We start from the raw sequence: 18,733 nt of genomic DNA, 5'->3' as shown, positions 1-18,733 counted from the left end.
AGATTAAACCAGCCTTTGCACCTAGAGTTCTGCACACCCCCTTAATAAACATTTAAAAATATAGATATTTAAATGTACAAATATATTTAAAATATACAATATTTTAAAACATTTTAAAATATAATCCAACACTTCTATAGAGAAATAGGATTCACATAGTACCATGCAGTATAACATAAAACCTCCAGAAAACAGCTCTCTGTGAAGCCAAAATAACCTCTTACTTTTAGTCTATCTGATTTTTTTCTACACCTGAAAAGAAAAAGGCTGAAATATATGGAATTATTATTCAAAGCTAGGCCAAGTCTCTACCTTACAAAAATGGAAACTATTTTAAGAATCAGACACTAAACTAAAGTAAGTGTCAAATATTGGTTTTAAATACTAAAAAAGACTTTGCAATTAAACTATTCAAAACATCTGGCTAAGGGCTAATTTTTCTATCCATATAGTTACTATAAATAATGAATTAATTCTTCCTCTTGTTTATTAATTTGCTCTGGAGTACTGGCTTCTAAAAAACCCTCAAGTAGCTTATTAGCCTGTGGTAGTAGGAAAGGAAAACTTGTACTTTTACTTGCAGTACCAAATAACTGGAGATGAAAAATAAAGATAAGCAGTGAAAATTAATTAAATGAATTAATAATAGCCCACAAAGCCCAAAATATAAATACTAGCTGCACTTAAAACAAAACCAAAGTTATACTGGGTTATATTAGACTGATGATTAGCTATAAATTAGCCTCAGCATCTAAAAACCCCAAATCTTGTTTTGTTTTTAAATGTTACTATACAGCTCTTGAGATAATTACATGCTTTATGCTCACAAAGTATCTCTGCAGGTTTTTCTTGTAGATAAAGGTCCAGCTACAATCACACCTCTTTTCAGCTTTGGCTGCCAGAAGCACTTGAATTATCTGATGTCTGGGCAGGTACAGGTAGTATTTTGCAGGCAGATTGAACAGCAGAGCTGGCCAGCTGCAGCCTCCCCTAAACCAGAAGTTATCTCACTTTGGTTAACTGCATACTTTACTCAGGTTACCAAACCTCCTTAAGATGCAGGGTGAAACAACTTGAACTTAGCACCATCTTGGCACAAGTGTGTGGGTTTTGAGCAAACTGCATCCAGCCACTTTGAGGCATGGGCAGGAGGAGGTCAGCTTTGCCTGAAGATGCCACTCCAGACTTTGAGATGCAGCAGCTGAGCTTCCTGCAGAGGTCTCACCTACTCCTCTGGAAAATGGATTCACACAGGAGTTCTAGGATGGAAAGATTTTGTTCTTGTTTTTACCAAAATGTAACCATTCTATTTCTCTACTTGCAGTCTCAGTCCAACAAAGCAGAAAATAGCAATGCAGTATGGTCTGATGCTTGACTAAGACTACTGTCCCCCTAGCTTATGTTTCTGTCAAAAACTAATGATACAAATAACTGAGATTGTTTCTCATTGAGGATGCTGTGACTGCAGTGATTTAATGTCAGTAATCAGATGTTATGTACTATGCTTTGCATCAGTTGTTAAAACAATTAAGGTTGTTGTCAGTCACTCCCCCATTTGTTTCTCAAAACCAAACAAATGTTGAATCTCATGGCATATGATTTCTATATGTATATTTGGAAACAAAGGTGCTATGACTTGGTGATGTTGGCTCAAAGCCTTGAGGGAACAGGTTGAAATATAAAGAATAAATTTGGGAGGATGTAAAGAGTACAGATGAGACAAGGCACCTACAAAGAGGTCTCAGGAGGAACAAGTAGCCCTCACTGAAGCTGAATGAATCCTAGACACAGCATCCAAAATGCTATGCCTGTCAAACAAGTCTACCACCACCATGTCCATTCTCAGTCGCCTCCTGAATAACCATACCAAGTAAGTCATTAATGGTAGCCAGAGCCACATTTCCTTCTCCCTGTCACACCAGACTGAGTGGCAGCATATTCCTATCCTCAGTCATGGTTGGGCAATGGCTGGTCACACACATTCCCCCAGGAGCCTGCTTTCACAGCCACATGTCAACATTCCTCAATAAGTCTGATTTCTGGAAGTGCTTCTTCAGGAATGAAACTCCCCCTGAAAATGTTTTGCTTAGGATAAATGGTTTTCATTTTCCTCCTGAAAAAGCCTAGTTTGCCTTTTCAACCCTCCACCACTGCCACATTCCAATGGGCTACAGAGCAGAGAAACAGATCTAGGACAATGGAGGCAGACTTTTTTATCCACTGGGCATGACAAATTACTCCCATTTTCAACAGGAGCTACATGCAGAAGGGAAATTTTTGAGACTGCAGAGAACCATTGCATTCATTCTCCTAAATGAAGTTGCTTATTGCCTCCTACATACTAGAGTAAATAGAGACTTTTTTCTAAACCGGGAAATATTCTGCAGTGGCAGCACAGGAAACGGAAGGGTTTGCTGTGAGCAAAATAAACCTCCTGATCATAGTTTTGGTAGAAACACTGTACAGTTTTCTGCTCAGCACCACATTTTCTAGGGCCATATACTGGTCAGCACTTTGCTGGTACGGGGCTGCAAAGTCTGTGGAATTCTGTTGCACTTGGAGAGGTGAGGCAGCTTTTCCCTTCCCTGGCACGGCGGGCTGCAATGCCAGCATCTCAAGTGCCAGGACAGCTGGTGGGTTTAGGAGAAAAAGCTCTATAATCACTCCAGCAGAAACAATGAAATATGTTCAAGACACCCATTTAAAACCCCTGAGTCTAAATGAAAGAAGGGAAAATTTGTATACAAGATTCAAACAATGCAGAAATCAGGGAGACTTAAAAGCAATGCCTGACATATGTAAAAATCAAAATTAATTTCTCTCACTAGGTCAATAAGAACATTATTATCATGATTTATGTACTATTACAGTTGCTAACTTTTAAGAAAGGTGAAGCTACAAATTATATATGATCTCAAAATTGAATACCTTGAAAACATGGGCTTGTTTAATCATTCTTGTGTGAAGATTTCTGTACCACCACCAAGTCCAGCACTGCCTTGAGCTCAGTGTGCCAAGCAATTTGCATAGCCATTCTTAACCAAGCAATTATTTGCAATACTTGGCAATACCTTGCAAGCCTCAGTAGAGAAAATAGCAGCCAGTGCCACAGTCTATCAACTTTGGGAGGACATACCCCATATTGATACACATTCACTACAGGTTAGTGCTCACGAAGAGCTGCTCCAGCTCGTGGCCAGGAGGAAACAGTGAGAGCATTTGGCTGAGCAGGGTGCCTCTGCTGGGTCCCCCAAAGGTGCCAAACCTGCACTAACCGTGCGGGGCTGCTCTGCAGCATGTTGACATAGACCCCGATGAGCACGTGTTCATCAGCCAGCCTGTCTGCAACATCGAGGCTGTACTGTAACCTGAAACAGGGCAGGGTGTGAGCCAGACAGACACAAACAAAGAGAGCAGGAGCAAGTAAGATTGTGAAATGGGAATCTAGGAAAGAATACTTCAGCGTTCTTAGAAAAAAAAAATCTAAATGAAATAACACGCCAAGTGCAGAAATTATTTTGTTATTATTGTAATTATATGTTTAGTATTTAGTGATTTAGGATGGTAGCATACTACCTGATGACAGAGCTAGCCTCAGGAATCAGTGAGATGCCAGATCAGGCCAGGAACTGAAGCTCTGGAGCTATACAGTAGCATTTATTACAAAATACAGCAAATTGTGAGGTCAGCATTATTTGGTTTAATATACTATATATTGCACACAAACATTAATATAGATATGTAACATACATTACTGACACTCTGAATTCACAAGCTGGATTTGCTTGGAAGTGTCTGGTCAAGACCTTATCCATCCAGGTGTACATACATATATTTAAACATGCCTTACTTAGCTCACTGGGTTAATTGCTTATCACAATTTTCTCTGGAAAGATGTATATAGAATACATTAAAAATGGGAGGAATAGAGGAAAATGTTTTGGTTTAGCTGTGTTAGTGCAAGTTAAGAACATACTCTCTCTTTAACTTACCCTTTGCCTTTCAAGAAAGCTGGAGCAGCCCTAGCCAGCAGTTTGCTCTGCTCTACTTCAGTATTCTTGGAAGGAGAGCTAGTTAATAAGACAGGAAAACTAAGAAGAGGGTAAACAGTGATGTCTGAAATTCATTACAGAACAGAGTTTGGAGAAGCTCATTTGAGTGCTCTGGACTGAATAAAAAGAATAGAGGCTTTAAAGAAAGTCTAGAAAACGTCAGGAAATGCAAAATCAGGAATTACGAGTTTTCCCTCCTATTCTCCAAAAGCAAACTATTAAAGCCTCCACTACAGAAATGACAAACAAAATGTGCTTCTCTCTCAAGTGGAGAGATGAAGGCTTGTGTATTTTCCTGATGAGTCCGAGATAAACATGGTCTCAAAGTCTCAAATGCTGCTTTCGAGCTGGGAAAGCTTTGCCATAACAGCTAAATTGCTTTTCTCCACATTAACTGTAAGATGGTTTCAATAATCTGTGGAAAGGCGTTTATTTGGAAGCAGTGATGGGACACAGCAGTTTAATTTTCAGAAGTACTGTTCTTCTGTTGATTTAAAATAATATATAGCTCACCAAACACACTTTTTTCCTAATTACAGTATTTAATGGATTGCAGTAACTGCCTCTTTCCCAACACTTAAATATCCACGTTAACAAGGTACCACTGGCTAAAAATGAGAAACATTGAAAACGTTCTTTTTATTTTTCATGCTGCAGCACTTTTTTTAAGAAACAACAAAGCAAAACAAAATTATATTTTACTTTCTTGTTTTTAAAAATTAATCACCTTTTTTTTTGTTTGGCAGGCACCTCATGGGTGCGAAAGCATGGATGCACTTGGGCATCCAGGGGTGTATGGGTCCCTGTGCTTGTGTGTAGGCAGGTAATGTAAATGTGGTGCCTGGTAATCTTCAAAACCTTCAATACTGGGACAAAGAAGGAATTAAATGAAGTGAGATTTGTGTAATTCCCCTCCTTTTTGGAGGGCAAGGTTGGCAGTAGGGTTCTGAAGAGGATGGGACCAAAGGCTGTCCTAAGAATTAAGCCTATTGATTTATAATAAATTTGTAAGATAACTGAACGAAATGCTGTACTGCACAGCAAGAAAAAAATGTTTGTTTCACATTTCTCTGCCCACCAGCATGCAACTTATATGTATTGCACTTCCACTGGGGCAAAATCCATGCAGATAAACATGTGCCATGCCATCTAGAAGGATGAGTTTTCCACACGTTTTCTTCCCAGTTACAGAAGGAAAATGCATTCACAGGGTACAGGGTGTGCCACTTCAGCCAAAGATGCACCTTTCACTTCTAGAAGTACAGATAAGTATGTTGCCACAGTGGGAGACCAAAGGCCATGGCAGATTTTGGGCCTTGCTTTCTTGCCCTTCACCAATCACAAGCTCCCCTCTCCTATGCTCCAGAGGCCACACAGTTAGTGTGGAGAGACAGGCAAGCAAGGATTACCACTGAGCAACTGATACCTTGGCCCTTTCCTTTTCAGTTGATTCAGCAAACTTTAATCTTCCAGCCTTTTCTCATGAGTTACATTTTCTCTGTTTTTCTGATGTTTGGGTGTCCTCTGGACTCTAGCTATGCTGGTTAGCATATCTACTCCCTTGCTGCTGCCCTAAACTGCAAGCAAACCTCTAGGCAGATGTCTCCTCCTCTGGGGAATGAGTTTTAATGGCTTTCCACATGATGTTCCAGGGTCAAATGCAATCTAACAATTGTATTGCTGACTTCAATTAGTTTGTGGTTCACTGCAACTGCTAGGTCTTCTTTTAAAATATTTCTATCCATCTAATTACGCTCCCATCTTTTATGTGACTATTTGCTTCCTTGCTACAGCACTTTTCACTTATAATTACTGAATTTCCTGTAATTGATTTCAGATCATTTGGACATCAATTACTACCATTGCTGCTAAGCTACTTTTCGTTTATTTAGAAACTGCTCTCCAAGCACTCCTTTCCACAACTATTTCAACCTTTGTACCACCTACAAATTGGATGTATTCACTCTATTGCTTCCATTAAGTCGCTATGAGAAATAGTGCAGTGTCTAATTTAGGATAGCTTTCAAGAAGCCCAACAGATGTCCTTCTCCTAAATCAACAGCAAACTTCTGAAAATGTCATTACTCGTTTTCAATGTTGTTCTTTTACTAATTTCCCTATATCTGTATTTCCTCTGGGTACTTCTGTGTCATCTGAGACTATGTTTGTAAGTCCTTTTAAGGTCAACCTGTATTGTATGTGCTGATTCTTTTTTTACCCACTGGATCAGTCATCCTGTCAATTAAATAAATTAGTTTGGTTGATATTTGTTCTTGACAAATCTACAGTGATTATATCTTGTTTATTATCCTCCAGATGCTTACTCTTTTATAATTTCAGTATGTTTGGAGACCAAGGTTAGGCTGCCTCCTTTATAATCCTTTTCACCTTTGTCCCCGATTCCACCTTCTTCATTTGGAAGAGCTGACATTTGTCCTTGTTCTTCCATATCTTCCCACATCCTCCACATATCCCTCAAAACACAAGTAACACTTCAGAGATCAGTCTGGCCACAGAGAATTTCCAAGTGGAAATATATTTTAAAGATATTTTAAATATATATTCCTGCTAAAGTGGAACATCTTGTAGGATGCTAAGTAATGCTTCTCCATCCAAATTTAGAGACAAACCTTCCAGCTGTGAGCAGATGTCTATGAAGATATAGACCTAATACTATTGGTGTAAATGTTATGCCCTCATTAATGTCTACCTGGCTACTAAACACCAAACATATAAACCTTTCCTTTAGCTGATATTCTACTGAATAAGGCTTCTCATCTTGTTCTGAATAAGTCACGCAAAGACAGCATGCAGTTGAAGTCTACCACGCTCCTTAGAGATAGGAACATGGAGAACAGCAGCAACCAGTGTGTTTTGCTCCAAGTTAGTTGATGACTAGAAATCTGGCCTAATCTCTTGTTATGCCCAGGTTGAATATAAATTCCTTTAACTTTTATGTGGAGTTCAAAAAAGGCACCGGCCATTCCAACTCAGCATTAAATAAGATTCAATTTCTGCTTGGCTATGGATATCTGATATCATAGCACATTCTTTCTATCTATCATTGTGTAATTGCCAAGTCATTTCAAGTTCACCAGAATGTGTTGCATCACACCATTTATTCCAGTTTATTATCCCTTTAGAAGAACTAAATGCATTAGCTGTGAAGGAGGGGCTGAGAAAAATGCAAGAAAAAACATTCTGTTTCCTCTTATCCTACCTAAGCACAATAATTCAATAGCTTAAAGAAAACATTTATAAAGAAAGAGCAGGACATTGTACCCATTACTATGGCAGCTATATACTTTAAGTCAGCATGACAGACTGCAGCAGGGGAACAAAATTATTCAAATAAGGAAAAAACCCATTAATTCAGTGTATTGAGTTATTTCTCTTGACCGGACAAAAGTTTCTATAATGCTAAGTTTTCTTATTTTGATGTAACATATCCAAATCATTGGGTTTGCAAGGGCATTACCTATTGCAGTAATCTTCCCTTGTTCTGCTGCCCTCTAGGACATCAGAAATTGCAAAAACAAATGAGAGAAAACCTCTGAATATTAGCTACAGCAAAAGAATTACAGGCCTTGTGATTTTAATCATGTTAGCTGTCAACAGCAAATGACCATGATTTGGTATTTGGGAGAAGATCACAGACTTTTTTGTTTCTTCTTTTCTAACACAAATGCTTTAAAGCTGTTCTTGAGCTGTACAGACCATATTGTTGATACCAATTTCCACACTGTATACATAAGGAAGAAAGGTGCTTGTAATTGCTAGGCCAACCTCCTCATTAAAGCTCTCTTATGGGCCTGCTGGCTCAAACTAAGCAAACAAGCACAGAAATTTTAAGTGGACTCTAATTCTAAAGCAGTTTGAAGAAATTAAAAAGCATCTTTGGGAAAGCCTGAACCCAACTTCCTTTGAGCTTTGGAGTAATTGTGTACCCACCCGAAATCAGTGCTCCAGAGGCAATTAAAGTGTAAATAGTATATAATGTTCCATCTCCTTTCAGCTGCTCCCTGCAATTTGTCACTGTATTCACCAATTATTAAAGATCTTTCCTCTAACAAGATTCTCCATCCTTCCAGTTAATTTCCAGTTTTCACTCCTGTATCCAGAAATATAGTAGTGTGTTGAACTTAGGAGATGCTATCCATTTCCAGCAGCAGAATGAGCTGGTGTGCTGAATTTAGCATTTGCTGCCACAGGGAGGAACTGGTTAGAATGGCTATGTTCTTAAGTGAACACAAGTAGCTGAAATAAATACCATGGGAATGCTATGAATGACTTTCTCTGCCAATTCTCCTTTGAACAAACATTCAAATTACATAAAAACGTCACTTAAAGCTATCTGAAACCTTTGGACTAGACTGCAATACAAATTAAAGTAACCATAAGTTATCTGCAGTGAAAATACAGCCAGCAGAGCTTTTAGTGTTGATTACATCCAGCTAGAAATTTTACCCTGGGTTTGTACTCTTATTATAATATGAGTCATGGAGTATTTAATATAAAACCAGCACAACTGCAAACAGAGCTATCAAAGTCTGTTTCTCTGATGTTCAAGAGGGTGAGCTTCCACTAATGGGGCCTGATTTTCCCAGGGCAATTGTAACAGTAAAACTTAAAAGAATGAATGAAGATACAGTTATTAGTCTAACCCAGATTGAAGATCTTGGCATTTAGCAGAAAAGTACCTTCATATCGATAATTCTTACTGAATTCTAGTTAATGCTCATGGACTAACAAGAAAAAAAAAAGGAAATTTCTACATAATTCCACATAAAAAAGCTGGGGAAACTGTTCTTATGCAATTGCATATTTATTTTATGCAGACTGAAGCAGGATCTTCCTTTAGGTCACTGAGATGTGAGGGAATGCTGGAAAAAGGATTCAGCAGTGAGAGGTACGGGTCCAAATCCAGTGCTCACTATGTAAATGGGAAGTTGTCATTAGCTTCAGGAGGACTTAGATCTGCCTTTCCTGTGGTCATTTTGAAAAGCAAAGCTGAGGGGTCTGGGAAGGGTTATTGGCAAGCAGCACAAGGCAGAACAGCAGCCACCCACAGTGAGAGCTGAGGCAGAGGACGTTGGCTGTGAGACCTGAAATAATTTCCAGGCTTTTGTGCAGGCCTCTTTCATTCCCTGGTCAAGAACACAACAGGCAAGTCATACATTGATGATGGAACCATAAAGGTGTAGTTTACAAAAGCAGTTTTTCCAACTTCCACTGGACACATGAATATTAATCCTACATGAAAGGGTAAAAGGAAAGAGTTGTGCTGCGCAGAAGCAAGAGAAGTTGGCAAAGCCCACAGCCAGCAGGAAGTCTATTCAAAAGACTAATTAGAGCCACAGAAACCCTCTAGCCCATCAGAGCCTTCCTTAAAGAATATTTTGAGTAGTTTAGCAGAATTGCTAATGATTTAGTGCATGAGCTATAGAACTACTGCGATTAGTAGGTTAGTGCTCTCATACTGACCGTGAATTGTTGTGAAGCTGATTTACATACAGCTTTATAAGAGAATGCTCATCAGCCACAGGACTGGCTGCATTTATACCCCCAAGTAACCTGAATGATTCAAACAATGAAACCTTGTTAATACCTCAGAAAGAATACACAGAGAGCAGAGTGTTCAGAGAGGGTTCGTATACAATAAATCTAATTTATTTAGAAAGAATACTGACTTGGCTGTTTGTAGGGTGCTTTTTCTTTCCAACAAAAAGATGCAAATTAAATTTGTAAAAGGTGAAAATAAAAATACTGAGAATAAGCTGTCAAACTCCTAAAATCCTGCTATGTCAATGAAACAAAAGTGACAAAACTTCTAAAATACAATCAATGTAATTACTTTTCATATCAGGGTACAGTTAACTCTAAAAAAGCCAGAATGACTGCTGCATCATGGAAATTTTAACTGTACAGGGATGCCACACTATGCACTTATAAGGAAGTCTGGGTACCTATGCTTGAGGGGGGTGGTACTATCACCTGCCTTCAGGGGATTCTCATCAAGGAGTGTTTCCTAGGAAGAAAAAGGAATTCTAACAGCTCAGGAAGCATGTACGTTTAAACCTGATAGTTAAAGACAGTCAGTTGCTAAAGAAGACAAAAGTAAAATAATCAGGTATGTTTTACAAGCAAAGACAGACAAGCAGCACAGTAGACAGTGCTGTGAGTGTCACTGCAGGTCCCTGGCCTAAGGAGCAGTGCACTTTTGTTGATCGAGCACAGGGCCGTTTTGGGAATAAAGACAAGCATCAGCAACACTCCTAAAGAGTGCTGCTGTTAGCGACCTCTCCTGGAGAGGCTAGAAATACTTCACCTTGCCTAGACATAAACCCCCATATTTTCCAACTACAGAAATGAATCTGCATTTGCAGTCTCTCCGTATAGACAGCAGATCTGGCCTTGGGGGCTGCTTTGGGACTGGCTTTCAAAAAGCATCTCAGTCACACCCAGTTGCACTGAGACAACACAGAATTTACAGCTTACGGCTTGTGGTAACAAAATTCCTAAATCAAAGAAGTAGTAAACCATCTACACTCTGACTTTGCAGTGTACACTGCAGGTTTGGTTTCAGTTTTTGTGTTAAAGTATGTAGCTGTGTATACCCAGAGATTGTGTTTAGTCATTTGGGAATGCTGAAGCACTGACACACACAGCAGGATTCAAGCAATAAAATGCACCCAAGGAAGACACATTGCTCATCTTCCCTAAGACAGCAGGAAGTTATTTTCCTGCCACCTTCTTACCTATGTGCATTTGCAGGCTTACATAGATGGGGTCAGACAGCTAGCGAAAGCTACACACATATTTTGGCTGGATGAGCCAAAATATTGAGTCAAAATGTACAGTCAGCTGAAAGCACCTCCTCTTTGGGATTTGTTTCTGATGAGACTTCCCTGGTTTGTTTACTGAAGGGTCAGTCACCATATTCCAAGATTATTCCTTCTTCCTTGTTGGTTTTAATTAAAATCAGAATGGTTTAACAGGAGAAAGGATGTCTTGCTATGTCTTGGAAGTATGAAGACATCTTCTCTTTGTTCATCCATATCTTGTGGTATGATGCAGGCACATCCCAGTTCCTATTCCCATGGTGCTGTTACAAAATGGCTTCTCACCAATAGCCCATTTTGGGTCCCTTTGGGAGGGTGCCTGGGGTTGCATGTGAGCACTTTTTAGTGGGTCAGGATGGTTCAAATGAGAGCTGAAATTCAGTGCTCTGCTGTGGGGAGCTTGGGGTGCCTTAACTCCAGCTCTCTGTTCAGATCTCTGGGCATCAGTCCAAATTAACCAAGGCATTTCTCTGCTCACGTCTCTTGATTTTACTGTGTGAGAGGATTTGGGTTTTTTTTTACCCCTGTGAGGGAACTGAAAATTTAAACTTCCACCACTATCATATAATGGTTTGATATAAATAAGGATAAGAACTCACCTTCTGTTTGCAAAGGGACTTCCTGAGGGAACAGAATGGGAGAAGAGTGTGTCGTTCATGCTGGTTACAGGTCGGGGGGGCCTAAAAGGCAAAATATCCAGCTACATTAATTTTGCACCAAAACCCCCTCCATCAACAACAGCATTTATGTAGAACAGAATGAGCTTGTTTAAAGTAACATTGCAACTGGCATCTTCTGCTTTACACAGTAATAGTTTCAAATTATAGATGCTGTGGTTCTAAGAAGTTGATAAAAACACACTGGTACTTAGGCATGGAGGGAAATAATGCCTTTGTGTGTTCTGAGGTGAATTTTAAGCAACCTGCTTGACTTTTTCCCCCCTGCTTTGGTAGAACAGCCACGATGCCACTGTTCCTTTCCAGAGGCAACAATCCAGGGTGCAGTCCCTGCTTTCAATCAGCCAGGATGAGCACTGGCAGTCAGTTTTCTGTGGCAGCATGGAGGTCTGCAGCATGGAACTGCCAATAAATGACACATCTTTTAATGAAGATATTCCTGATGCTAAGCTCCATGCTGCCACATCCACATAGTGATCACAGTGTATCCAAGCCCTCAGCATCTCATAAAATACACAGGGAATTTTAAACTGGCTTGATGGCAAAGCTTTTTTGGTATATCGAATCCAAAGTCAAAATGTAGAGCAAGTATTTAGTTCAAGAGGACCCATTAGTAATGATGATTTTATTATTATATTCTTTATTTCCTGCTTTTACAAAAAAAAAAAAAAAAAAAGAAACAAGAAGGAATTTTCCTCTGCTTTTTTTTACTGTCTACTCTTAAAAATAATCTGTGTGTAATTTTCTCCTTCTGTATCCATTAAGGAGAAATTTCCCCTTTTCTGTAGACCTCTTACGGAACATTGGGCAAAAGATCTATCCACTCAGGAACAACTAAAAGGTATGTTATTAAAATCACAGGGCATTCAATCAGATATGAGCAGAATCTGAATCCACATATAATTTGGACCTCAATTTGGTTAATATTTCCTTTAGGCTCTGTGGAAGATCTATCTTGCTTTTTGAATTCTGCAAATGTGCAAACTGAAATATGGTAGCCATCTGCAAAATATTCACTGGGCTCCAATTCTGTAAGACAACTGGTCAACCAAAGCATTTCCAAGAAACCCAGTTATGCATGGAACTAAACCATTACTATATATTTTGCCCTGTAACTTCTTATAAAACAGGAAAAAATAAGGTATTTGAAACATTCAAATGAATTTCTCAGCATGATAATGCTACACTGATTTTTGAGAAATTTAAACCCGTGAAAAGAAAGAGGTAGGATGTGGAATGTTATTTATTAATTTGTTTATTTATTTATTTATATGAAACTACAGTTTTAACCTAACCCTGCATCTGCAGAACCACACGAAAAACTTAAGTTCTGATCAGTCATGAATTTGAGAAGCAGTCCTTTTTCTTCTATGTACTTATAGAGAAGAGTTTAATGTTTTGGGTTTTTTTATAATACCAAGATTTTCACAATTTTTCCAAGCTTTTCCTTCAACCAGTGTACTAAAGAAGAAAAATACTCACCAAGTATCTCTTTTGCAGCAGAATAAAATGGAAAAGAGATCATTAATTAAATTGTCAGTTTACTATGTATATGGTCTAAGTATTGCATTGGACATACTCCTTTCTTATGACCCTGATTCTGCAAAAAGTATGAGAGCCTTTATTCATAAAAGGTCATCAATCTGTTTACAAAAGCAAAGTTACTCTTGTGCACAAATGTCTTTAAACTCCAAGACCTTGCTAAGGTTTTCTGATTAGCATTACTTTGTCAATTCTCAAAATAAAAAAAAATGATATAAAACTAATCTGAAGCTTTCCCAAGGCATGTTGGGAAAGGCTAATGCCCATTGTCACGGTCCTCAGGTTCCACTTGACTATCAAATGGATGTTCAAACACACAGGGTTGTGTGATGTGGTAAGACAGAACAACAGACATTGCAAAGCAAAGGAAAACTCAGCTATTGACTATAAATTATACCTTTCTGAGGTTATTTTTAAACTCCTCAAAGTGTGTGATTAAGCTGATAAAAGTGATTCTGAATTAAGTGTCCTCAAGGAGACAGAAAACACTTGATGCCATTGACATATGCTATGTAATAAAAGCATGCTATGGCACAACATATATCCATAGTAATAAACCAAATTAAATAGGAGGAATTTTCCAAAGTGCTCCAAGCTGCTCCAACCTGTTTACACTGATGTCAAAAATAATGCTCTCACAGGCTTAAGATGGAAATGAAGTCAGGCCAGCACAGAATAGATTTGAAAAATACCTCCACGGCTATGCCATTTGTCATCTCTGCTGTCTGGACTTTCTTTCATGCTGCTATTCTTATGTACAGAGAGGAAAAATGACCCTTTCATCAGTGGGAGGAGTTCTACCATCAGGTTTATGACACGTTGATAACTACTTCTGTAGATGAGGCTTTAGATGTGTTTTTTGCTTAATTCAAAATTTTGTGTGGCACCAGTAAAACAAAAAAGCCATGCAGTCTTTTTGTCTGGTGCCAGGCAAAGGTGGAAGAACAAACAAAAGGAAAGTCTCTATAGTAATGCAGGGAGCACTTGTCCCCATTTAAGCTAGAAGCTAAGAAAAGGATACTGTTTTGTTGCCAAAATTCTTCCATCTAATGCAAATATAAATCCCCTTTTTTGCCTGGATTCCTGCCCAGAGCTGTTTTTCTCAACTTCCATTATGTTTAAAAATAAAAACTGCATCAGTGAGAAGATATTCTCGACAAGGTTCTGTAGCATACCTCTCCCCTCAGTTAATTTGTGTCAATTATGCTGTACATCATGATACCTCCACAACTTACAGGTTTCTCACTCATGCATCCGTGTAGCCAATATATATTGCCAAGTTATATTACCATCAATCTATGAATAAAGAGAAACTGTCATAAACCAGAATAGATGGTGGTTTGTTCTCACATCCCATCACTCTAAATTGTCTGTATATTTAGGAATAAGGGAAGGTGTTAATTTCATAGCGAAAATTTGGATCAGATCCTACTTAATTATGGTACCTTTCCCTTGCCTTGCCTAAATGCATTTAATCCATTCACAGTAGCCCAGTTTTCACTACCTTTTATATTCTGACATATCCCCAGCCTTCAAGATCCCCCTGCCAACAGGGAACAGAGACTTCTCTTTCAGTTTCAAGCTCTCTGTCTCTCTCCATTTCCCTTAAGGACGGCCAAAATCTGCCCTGTGAAATTATCACTGACTTGCCAGCAGGGCCAGGCACAGCAGTGAGGGAGCTCAGCAGATCCAACTCCGGATCATTTCTGCCAAAGAACAACATCCTCCCAGTTCTGTTCCATAAAGAGGGGCAGGGGTTTTAACTGACAATTGTGACAGAGATTTGGCACTATGTATCTGTCAGAGGCACCTTGTCTCTGAAGACCAGAGCACTCTCTAACACCTTGAAGAAGTTGTGCTATAACCACATAAGGAAGACCATCAGCATAACTCATCCTTAAAATGCCAGGCAGGTTGGGTGAACTTTCCAGGTGTTGCACAGCCCACAATGGCTGGAGGGCACTTGCCCTTGCAGATGCTACATACAAACACTCAGGATAGACAAAGGTATAATAATTACACACTAGAGCAGTTCCAGCAGCCAGTAACATAGATATGCAGCATGGAAATACAATTCTAATAGCTGCTGCCCAAAATACTTCAGTCAGGAGCCCTGGGAACATGGTTAAGAAAGATATTTTCTTAAGAAATATACCAGAATAAGAGAAATACTTTAAAGGCAGTATTTTTGGAATATTTTTTCCAACTTAATTTCTTTGTACCTTTCTTCCAACCAATGTCTTATTTTTTTCTTAATTTTATGGGAAATTTAATGGTTTTTCCCCTTATTTTCAAGGACCCAAGAAGCAAAGGGAAGCCAGATTGATAAATGAGAAAATTGGAGTGTCTGCCACTATGGGTAGTGGACATGCTTTAGAAAAAAGCCCATCCAAAGTGGTACTTTCCTCACTCTGCACAAATACTTTTTCTTTCTGATTTGTGTTTCTTGACTCACGCAGAAAAAAAGTAGTGACATGCTGTTATACCAAAAATAATCTTGCTTTCTCAACATATCAAAACATAAGGGTAATAGACTCTTTTCAAGTGACTTGGCAGTTGAAGGCCCACTTTTTATGCAGACTAACACAATTCTTCAAGGCTGGGTGAAGCCACAGCTCCACGAAAGTCAGTGAGAACTGTGACAACTTTTTTTACAAAATTGGTCTGATTTCATTTTTCTCTGGTGCCCTGTGTCAAGGCATACCTGTGATACACTCAAGTTAATAGTCTCTAATTACAGAAGTGATGTTCTCAGCATCAATACATCCCAAAGTGATGAAACTCCATAAAATTGCATGAACATCTCTTGAGGAGAATGGGGACATTACAATGTTGTGTCCCAGTACATGATTGTATGTATATATACCATTGATATTTACAGGTGAAGTCACACCAGAAGAACACTTTTACACTAAATATCCCCACCAGCAAATTTTCACTTGTGATGCATTGAGCTGGACAAGCCACATCTGCCTCTTGCTTTGTTCAGAGCTGTAGTATCTACACTTGGTGCAAGCAACTTTTACAACAAAGCTTACTTTGTCTACAGCACACAGATACTTACACAATATGAGCCAGGTTTAGAGGTTTTTCAGGCTGGTCAGGGAACATTGGGTGCAAAGGTTCACGGCTGGAAGCACAGCTTAAAGACTTGCTAAGTGCATTAGTTAGCTTCTTAGCAGGTGATTTCTGGGAGGAACAAGGAAGGTAGAGGTAATCTGGACAAGGTGCATACTGTTTCTGCTATAGGAAGCACAAAACAACAGGAAGCTCTAACAGCTCACACACCTATGGACTGACATCCCCCTTGCTCCCCTCCCATGCCCAGAGTCTGGTAAGGCAAAGAGGGCTCCGTTTGGGAAAGAATTACTGTTACCTCCAGCAGCCTCTAGAGCAGGCTGGGGGTGTAGCTATAGGGAAAGTTGCCATGGCTTTTTCACAATGCTGCACTCAGGCATTGTTGAACAAGGAACAGCACAGTTTGTGTCACCTGGACTGGTGCAGGCTGGTACCTCACCAGTTTGAGAATGCAAGGAGAACAGATCCAAGCATGCCTGTCTCTATAGATACACTGTATGGGACATCATTTCCCTCCTAGATATGGGCCAGGCACTAGGCTGCTTTGTTCTTCCCCCTCACTACTATATCCCTCCTCACCTCCAGTACCCTGTATTGTTTAGCTGCTATTACAAAGCTTCTCTTCCACCTCCTGTGGCCACTCATCACTGGAGAATGGAAATTTGAGACGGGCTTGCCATGAATTGTCCCACTGTGGCAACAGCACTTCAAAAGAGACTGATGTACTGTCTCTGTCCCCAAAAGATAGGGAGCGTCTGCGTAATTTTCCTCAGTGTGTAAAAAAAACAAACAAACAAAAAAAACCCCAGTATTTTCTGCTTTCTGTTTTGTTTGGAGACTATGCACTTGAAGAGTAAACTAAACTTCCCTTCTAAAGGATCTCTGAGATCCAGGGTGTCTTTTAGGCTGTGTGAAGGATTCTCAGGGAATTCAACTCAGCTCTCTGTGATTCAGTTCTCTGTCAGCAAAAAAGGGTTAGTGATCCTTACACTATCTCCTCTCCCCAAAACACAGCTCTACAGGCTCAAATTGAAAAACCTTTTTGGAATTTGACAGAAAGGGTTTTGTATTTGTGCACATACATCCTGTATTGACATATGATTGTCACCAAGTCTATACTGAAATATTTTTACTAGAGAAATCCAACCTAAATTCATAAAGTTCAAGCTCTTTTTCATTATAAATGCAATTTCACTCTGAATTGAGAACAGTTGATTTCCATTGCACCCATAAACATTTCCAATCTGCATGTGGAGCTCGATACTGATGCATTATGGAGAATGCTAACCAGGTTTGAACAAATGCTAATGCATGTTACAGAAAGACAACTTCAAACTTGAAGCAAAACATTTGTTTCTGGCAAGGAAACATCTGAAAGCACTAGGCATGTGATCACATTTTTGTCTTCCGCTGAGCAGAAATCCTAAGTTTTCCAATTACTTGCTACCTATAATTATAGCTCCCTGGCTACAGCAAAAAATGGATTTTATAGCATAAATTGCTGCTAGGAATGGAGTCTGAGCTATATAGTGGGCACTTTTCCTATTCAGATACTAAACTCTGGCCATTTGTGTCTATGCAACAAGCAGCAATTAGGACCCACAAAAACAATTACAGACCCAGGTCTGCTGGGATACAGTGCAGGGCTGTATGACTGGCATACAGAGCAAACCACGTCCAATTTAACCCTTGCCTGTTCCACCAACAGAAAACCAAACATTTTAAAAGTATTAAAATTCAGAACTTTGTTAAATAATAAAAGCAAAGTACCATAAAAATAGGAGCTTTTGCTGTATGCATAATTTTCTTTTTTTTTAACAATATACTTTTGAAATATCCAAGATTAATTATGTATTTTCTGCTATTTATGTTTGAATCCTGAAGGATTTTGATGTTCTGTAAACAAGGGGACTTTGCTCCAGTTCATGGAAAGATGAGTCCCCAGGTCTCATGCCCTTCAGGGAAGGTTAAGGTTCCAGCAGCTGTTGATACCTCCCTTTCAGCTTAGCAAAAATACTGCATTATTTTGATTAACAACAAAAAGACTGAAGTGAGCTTTGCTCCATAGTAAATGCTACTGTGGATCTAAGCCTGTGACCACGCTCAAATCTACAGCGCCAGGATCATCCCAAATGCTACGCATATGCTGCAGCCACTCAACTGAAAATATTGATGAATGAGCATTAAGTATTCATCATTTCATTTACACGTAGCCAAACAGAGCAAGCCAATGACGATTTTACCGTGAGTCCTGTGGGAACGGGGGAAGCTGCCATGAGCCTGGTGCCCTGCTGCCAGCCCCTCCTGCGCTGCCCTCACCGCGGCACGCACCGTCACAGGCGCCCCAGATCCTCACCCAGAAAAGACCATTCCCACCTCCACGCTCTCCTGACGGCTCCCAAGGCCAGAGCCTCCCAGACAGGGTCACTAATCCAAAGTGCCAGCCCGGCTCCCAGCTTGCCTGAGCCAGACAGCTGCCCAGAGCTGGGGCTTCTCTGATGGCTGGAGGGCAAAGCAGTCTGCAGCGAGGCAGGAGCCTTCC

At 39.6% G+C, this 18,733-nt stretch overlaps 1 protein-coding gene across 24 annotated transcripts in view; it reads right to left on the bottom strand.

The window, feature by feature from the left end:
* The window catches only part of DTNA (dystrobrevin alpha), a 233,019-nt gene that overhangs the window by 43,059 nt on the left and 171,227 nt on the right, over positions 1-18,733 (bottom strand). For 13 of the 24 annotated variants that reach the window (XM_064385449.1, XM_064385378.1, XM_064385398.1 and 10 more), the window contains 5 exons: positions 16,178-16,302; positions 11,494-11,574; positions 9,537-9,626; positions 3,993-4,070; positions 3,276-3,368 (listed from right to left, as the gene is read on the bottom strand). In XM_064385449.1, the coding sequence (XP_064241519.1) occupies positions 3,276-3,368; positions 3,993-4,070; positions 9,537-9,626; positions 11,494-11,574; positions 16,178-16,302 (467 nt within the window). Of the gene's footprint in view, positions 1-3,275; positions 3,369-3,992; positions 4,071-9,536; positions 9,627-11,493; positions 11,575-16,177; positions 16,303-18,434; positions 18,725-18,733 lie in introns of those variants that run through there. The other 11 variants (XM_064385505.1, XM_064385496.1, XM_064385468.1 and 8 more) reach the window with 6 other exon arrangements.

This window comes from Passer domesticus, chromosome 1, assembly GCF_036417665.1.
Source record: "Passer domesticus isolate bPasDom1 chromosome 1, bPasDom1.hap1, whole genome shotgun sequence".
NCBI classification, from domain to species: Eukaryota; Metazoa; Chordata; class Aves; order Passeriformes; family Passeridae; genus Passer; species Passer domesticus.
Note: the sequence above shows the minus strand (reverse complement) of the source record. Positions and strands in the feature narration are given on the sequence as shown.